At 36.8% G+C, this 7,587-nt stretch overlaps 1 protein-coding gene across 1 annotated transcript; it reads left to right on the forward strand.

Annotated features, from left to right (window-relative positions):
• The first annotated feature begins 500 nt into the window (after positions 1-500).
• On the forward strand, positions 501-1,479 carry LOC131022552 (transcriptional regulator TAC1-like). The gene has a single exon (XM_057952057.1). The coding sequence runs from the start codon at positions 734-736 to the stop codon at positions 1,223-1,225; it is 492 nt and encodes a 163-aa protein (XP_057808040.1). The 5' UTR covers positions 501-733; the 3' UTR covers positions 1,226-1,479.
• The last annotated feature ends 6,108 nt before the right edge of the window (positions 1,480-7,587 follow it).

The following is a 7,587-nucleotide window of genomic DNA, read 5'->3' on the forward strand; positions in this document are numbered from 1 at the left end:
TATTGTAATTAGTATTGAGAGTGGTAAAAATATACAAAATAAAGTATTATAATTGGTGAGATATAGTCTAAAAATAAATACAATTTTTTTTTTTGTGAACATACAAAAAAAAAGTTAAGAAATTCTTTTATTGACCTTAAATCAATTAATAGTTTCACAACCACCCCCCTCCACCCCCCCCCCCCCCCAAAAAAAAAAAAAAAACACTCAAATAGTAATAACTTTATTAATTGTCAATTTAACAAGGCCCAACAAACAATTCATATAAAACTGGCCACTTTCTTTAGGTTAATGTTGTCATAATATAAGGTTTGAAATATGGTTTATACTATCCTAAATTCATAACTTAATTGTAAATTTTATCGGGTTTGACCGAATGTACACTTACAAAATTAAGTAATACACTTCAAATTTTTTTATAGTAGTTTTGAAGGTACATTCTTGCAGATGTACCACGTCAATGTTTGGGACACAAATATTCCGGCCGCCATGAGCCCTCTCGAAGTTCTTAATTAATGTTCATCAAATATTTTATTTCCAAAACTATCAGCACGCTCGATATAAAGTTTTCGATCAAAACTATTAACAAAATCAATAAACCGACCACTTGACCAACTCTAGTATTATTTTATCCTAAACCAAAATTAATTAAAGTTGCGTTCATCTCTCAAAACCAAAGTCTCAATTTCCATGCTTCATCCTCCTCTCACTTCTCCCGAAATCAATTTTGCAAATGGATGGTAATCCTTCAAGGATGGAAACTTCCCAACAGTTGATAATATTAGGGGACGATTTTGCTCAAAATTTCAAAACGAAGTCGTTTCGATGCAGCTTCTGCAAACGAGGTTTTTCCAACGCGCAAGCACTAGGAGGGCACATGAACATCCATAGGAAGGATCGAGCGAAGCTTCGCGAGTTTTCCGATGAAAATTTGCTGTCGTTGGAAATCTCGCGAAGCGCGAATTCCGACGATAGTCTTCCTCCCGAGTCCCTCCTCGGGGAGAAGTTGAGTTTGAAAAATGATCTGAGTCACGACGGCGATGATCAAGCTACAAATCTCAACAGCTGTGTTAAGGCACCGGCGACGGAGATCAACGACGATGTAGAGAGCAAACAATTGGAGTTGAAGCATGGTGAACTAGACCTTGAGCTCCGGTTAGGACCGGAGCCACATCATCATGCAAAGTCAAAGCCCTTGACTTTAGAGCGGGAGTCGTCCATGTAAGAAGATGAACGTTGGATCTTCTATTTTCTTTTGTGTTTTGGCATCGTGCATATTTTTTCATATTTACGCACTTTGCTTTAATCACGATGGAAAATAGAAGAACTAGATCTGTGGAAGGGAAATACTTATATATGGTTAGTTATTTCAAATTTTATAGACAATCACAGATTAATTTTGTATAATTATCTATTTGTTTCTTCACCTTCACGCTTTTTTTTTTTCTGTGAATGAACAGCAAAAGTTACTCCTACTAATACTATTATTGTCGTTACTAATTGTTATTTCTATTTGAATTATTCAAGATTAAGTTTGGAATGAAATCACACACACAAGACATATATATCTATAACATGAAGGTTTTAAGTATTATATATTTTGTATTTTGACATGAACAGACGCACAAAGCTATATGGGAAAACGACAGGTATCTATGAATTTAATGAAGATCCACAAGGTAGATGCCTAATATAAAATGATATACATGGAAAATTGTAGCATTTAATTTGAATCTAACGATATCCTAAATTATAGATTGGAATATATCACACACATGTATATGCGTATTCAGTAAAATTATTGACTTATTCAGCTTCTTTGCTTCTCTCGAATATTTAGCTTCTCTATTGATCCCTTCCCTATATATATATATATATATATATATATATATATATATATATATATAGGGTTGCATTCTATGACAACCACTATCTTAGATGGAGAATAAAGACCAATCCTTGTGCGTTGATATCACTCAAATCAACGATCCACATTAATTTCGGATTTACTATTTCTTTCAATTTAATAATGATTTATATGAGTTATATGAGCCGAAAAGGATAAAAATGTGAACTTCAAATTCATCGATTTGGTCTTGTATAGCAAATCCCGTATAATACACATTTTCCATTCTGGAGAAATCTGTTCCGATAGAATGGCGATAATATTTTCAATTTCAACAAATATTTTCATAGCAGATACATTTTCTGAAACATTTCTCACATTCTTAATTCGTTGTTGTCACAATCGTTGGTTCAAATGTCATTTTTTATGGGTTAAATATCCAGACTCTGGAAATCAATGAAACACGGCGAATCTGAGTGCTCATTTTAGGTAAGTCTAATTTTACGATTTGGTGAACTGAATTATATTAGTTTGTTTGTTTGTTTGTTTTCATTTGGTGAACTGATTGTTCATGATTTTCATACTTAACTGCTCATTTTCGGATTTGGTGAAATCGGATTACTCATTTTATACAGGATATATTTTGTCTTCTTCTGATTTGATGAACTGATTGTTCATGATTCTATGACCTGACTGCATAAATTTCTTCCGTTAAGTTCATTGAGTTTATGTTTGTCTGAATTTATGTTTTTTAGTATTTTTTCTTGTGAACTGATGACTTAATATTCGAATATCTGTTACTTCATGAACTGTTTTTAAACAAGGCATGTAATTTTTTTTTTAATTTTTATTAATATATCAATATTTATATATATTCTGTGAAATTTAGTTTGCAATTTTTTCGTCTGAATTTCTAACTGAAATATTTTTCTGATAGGTATGGAGTCAGCGGATCGAAATGATATTATGGTTCCAGGTATATTAAAATTCATATAAATAGTCTTTTAAAGTTACATTCTATTTATATTTGTATTTTACCAGACACACCAAGCGATTCTTCGACCTCACCGGACAAGAAAAGGAAAAAGTTAATAAAACCACACAATGTTCGATTAGACAAAGGTATACTGTCAACAACACGTTACTATAGCATATAAAAATACTTCCTTATTATATAACAATTAATATTTGATATATAACTAGGAAAAACACCAATTTCGTTCCGATCTACCAGTCACACATCAATTTGACACTAGTGGTGGTATGCTCTGCACTTTCACATGTTGTATAATAGTATAGTGTATCATGTTTTATATTATTTTGTTCCAAACATATTATTCTTTTTATTTATTTCATTATCCACAAGTTATCGCAAGAGCTACTCCAACAATAATGTTAAATTTTCTGAACCAGCTAGCGTAGACAATGAATACATAGTTCTTGAAGAGGATAATGGGAAAGAACTAGTAACCACAACCAAATCACCTGGGTGTTCATCTTATATCACTAAATCCAAATTTATGTCACTATACACAAGGACAACACTAGCTTCTTTCCATGATGCTTTGCTGAAACTTAATGCTGCCCAACAAGACGCGATTAGGGACACTGGTTTTGGTAACATGTTGGATTTAACTGTGAAAGAGCTTCCTGGTCGACTTGCATATTGGGCATTGAAAAGTTTCAACCCAAAAACTTGTGAATTGGAAATTAGTTCTAATTTTCGAGTGAAAGTTACAGTAGATGATGTTTATCGTGTATTTGGGTTACCAAAGGGAGATCAAAAGATAAAAAGATTCGATCGTCAAACTAGTTATGAACTATTTGACGAGTGGTTTTCTTTGTTTGGTGTTGAGAAGCGGGATAAAATTAAGATTGGGCTTGTATTGAACGAGATGCTCCACTGTAAGAATGGAGGGATTTGGTTTAAGAGGCACTTCATGATTGCCATGTGTTTCTCCTTATTTGAAAGTTTTTCTAATGGAACAGTACACCCACACATTTTGTATACTCTATTTGACGTTGAGAATCTAGATAAATGGGACTGGGCAGAATACATGCTACGAAGTTTGGTTGAGAATAGAGAGACATGGTGTGGCGATGATTCAAAGATGTATATAGGTCCATCTTTGTTTTTGGTGGTAAGTATACGATAGAACACATATTTTTTTAATATGCTTAATTTGTCTTTTTAATATACATATAGTTATGATTTTTTTTTTTTACTATACATAAACCAATGAGTACTCATTAAATTATATTTTCCAGTTATTTTATGTTGATCGTATCAACATCAGTGGAGCCATTACTAAGAGAGTATTCCCGATACTATTGAACTGGTCTAGCAATGATTTACGCGAACATCAGCGAATTGAAATGAAAAGACCAAGATTTGGAATAGGCATACTGCGTGAACCATTGAAGTTGCCAGAGAGGTATGGTTACAATAAAAAATACCCGATGAAATGTCAAGCAAAGATAGGTGTGGTTGATGACTACTTTATATCCAATAAACTGAGGGAGGAAGCGAAGTATGTTGCAGATAAGATTGCAGCATTAGGCATCCTCTCCACAGCCTTCTCTGTGAGAAATTTTCAATCTTTCAAAAGTTGCAGAAGAATTATGTTCCGACAAAGGAGAATTCAATGACAACGAAGAGTGGGAGAATGACGCTCACACACTTGGTCTTCACAGGATCCTTCCACTGGATCTCAACGTCTCTCCGACGTCAAGCTTGTTTCTACTCTCACTTATATCAGCGACGTGAGTGTCTTCCATCCTCATGCCTGGCGCCAAGAAGCTTCTAAGCTTCCGGAGGTTATCAAGCTTATTTCACATATCTTGCACACCTCCATGGCATGCAACAACAACGAGCTCTCTCTCGTTGTCTACCGGCATCATCAGCCGCACATGGTCCTTTCTTCAAAGACCTCATGCCGGCAAATCGATAGTGTTAGTCCTCACGACTGTCACTGATTCGATTTTTCCTTCTCACACCCTTCTCCTGTACTCTCCCTCTTTCTCCATCCCCATCCTCTCTCTCTTCTTCTTAAGCCTTTCTTTCTCCTTCTAAGGCAGCCTCCTTCATATTTTCGTCTCCCTCATTCTCTCGCTCTCCTTCACTTCTCCGTCTCCCTTCTCATCTCCTCTCCCCACTGGCGTCTTCCTCTTCTGAATCTCTGGACTCATCCTCTTCTCAAATCCTCTTACGAGTTTCTGAGAATAGGAGTTGAGTACCGTCTGATCATAGCTTCCATCATCAGCTCTCTTTTTGATGTTGCCAAAAAGGGGAAAAGTAGAAGTCAGAGAAAAACCTTCTCAAAGGTAGTTCCCTGCATCTTCTCGAAAGACTGAAGATAGTAAAGCAATAGGATCACCAGAAATTTTAAGGATGACGTTCCAGTAAGACCTCAAGTAAATGGAAAATAAGTGTGAAAGGAACAAGCTTAGGAACATGAAGACGAAGATGAAGATCAAGAAGTTCAATGCGCAGACAAGCAGACTGCTGGAGTCCATGGGTTTCCCCATGTGTTTTTCTTTGTGTTTTTTACTCCCTTTTATGTCTTGCTCTGTACCTCAACCGATTTCTTATCAGTTATTTTAAATAAAAATAACTTCTCTTTGATCTCAACCTGAAGACAATGACTTTTTGTCCAGGCTCTGATTAATGTTTTTCAGTTTTGTCTTCGTTCAGTTTCTTTGAACTGTTGTGTTCTTTCTTCAAAGTGCAAGTTTTAGGTTCTGTTGTTAAGGGGGAATACTATTCACCCTGTTTAATAACTTGTGCTTTGAGTTCAGTCTTTTTCTTGCTTAGAACTGTTGTGTGGTTTTAGCATCATCAAAAAGGGGGAAATTATTGGGAACTTAATGAAATATCGTAATCCTAGTTTTGATGATACCAAAATCAATAGGTTTCAATTGTAATAGAGTAGAAATGTTCGAACTCAAGTGTTAGAGTTCTTTTTCTAGTTTAGTTGATGTTCTGAAGACTGAAGACTGAAGAACGAAGGATTGAAGACTGAAGACTGAAGATGCCGACTGAAGTATTAGTCGAAGGATCAGTTTCGACTGATTACTTAATGCGTGCCATGTGGATTCAGGGGACTGATACTAAAGTCAAATATCAGTTAAACATTCTTCCTCAGACTGAACCTCCAATGTTCAAAGGAAGCCACGCACTCCAGAAGTCCAGCCGCATTAAATGCAGGGATCTCAGGATCGTCCTTTCTCTGCAGAGGCCATTCCTTTTGGTGATTACCTTTTCAGAGATGTCGCATCTCCTGCTCTTCAAAGTAGCCATTCTCACCAAACAAGGAACCTCGAAGATTGAAGCCTCAGCCCAAGTTCAAATTACTCTCTAACGAAAGAAATCTTGAAGACCATCTCAGCCAACGGATCTATTCAAGACATCTCCAATAAATAGCGCTCGAGGATCACTTCAATCTTCACCGATTCAACAACATAAGCTGAAACGCTGCCAAATTTGTTACTCAGCTAAACCAAGCCTCTCCAAAGTTTGAATCGAAGAAGAGAATCACAAAGCCAAAAATCAGTCACTGCTGATTACATACATTCTCTTAGACCTTAGGCAAATATTGTATATCCAAAGCCTAGGTTAAACTGACTGCAAAGAACTTGTTCTTTGTGGTTTAGTTGGCAAGTTTTCAAACCTCTCTTCAACCAACTGAATTGAGTGTTTGTGCCGAAAAGGAGTTCAGACAGGTGTTCTGTCTACGTGAGCTCCTAGTGCCTAGTGTGCGCTAGGAGTGAGAAATCCAACAAGGTGTGTTGGTACTGAAGATAGGATCTTCAGTTGTTTTGGTTATGTGCACCCGTAAGCACACGTTCAAGTTTGTTGTGCACCCGTAAGCACGAGCATCGGTTTGCAGTGCACCCGTAAGCACTTGCCTAGTGAAGTTGTTGGTCTGATCAACCGACCGTGGATGTAGGAAGTGTTTTTCGAACTACGTAAAAATCTATGTGTTATTTACCGCTTTCAGTTCTTACTTTCTTACTTGTGCTCTTATCTCCTTGAACTGAAAACTGATTAATTGCAAAGAGAAACCTAACGACTGACAACCTTGCCAAAGTGCAGAGCTACCCGCCCTGCCAGAGTGCAAAGCTACCAGAGACAACTTTCCAGAGCTGGCCCTGCCAGAGTGAAGAGCTATCCGAGACAACCTTCCAGAGACAACATGCCAGAACAGATCTACCAGAGACAACACGCCAGAGCAGAGATATCAGAGACAGCAAAAGACAGAGTTCAACCAGAGACAGCTCTACCGAGAGCACTACCAGAATGAAGCGTTTCCAGAGCCAGTCTTGCCAAGAGTCAGCTTTACCACCAAGTTGGATTTCATGGGCTTTAGGGTTAGGCTCAATTAGTTATCTATAAATAGGGCTCTTGTACATGAGAAAATGGGGGATCAATTCATTCGAGCAACACACTTGTAATATGTAAACACTCTCAAAGTATAGTAAAAACACTCGAATATCACCCATGGATGTAGGTCTTAATGACCGAACCACATAAATCCGTGTCTCGTTTATCGTTTTATATTTAGGGTGAAATTTCATGCTTCATCAAGATTGTTGTATAATTGCTCAGACAACTCCTCATTGCCTCCAACATGCGCAATTGACTCACTAACAGCCTTAAAGATTTGAAATTCCCAACTTGATGTTGGCTACTTGGAGCTACTAGGCTCTAAATCATATGATTCATTCGGGCATAAAATGCT

This window comes from Salvia miltiorrhiza, chromosome 4 (assembly GCF_028751815.1).
Source record: "Salvia miltiorrhiza cultivar Shanhuang (shh) chromosome 4, IMPLAD_Smil_shh, whole genome shotgun sequence".
NCBI lineage: Eukaryota > Viridiplantae > Streptophyta > Magnoliopsida > Lamiales > Lamiaceae > Salvia > Salvia miltiorrhiza.

Bases quoted from the DNA above. Each gene is read 5' to 3' on its own strand.
- LOC131022552 (XM_057952057.1), top strand. From the start codon at position 734: ATGGATGGTAATCCTTCAAGGATGGAAACTTCCCAACAGTTGATAATA.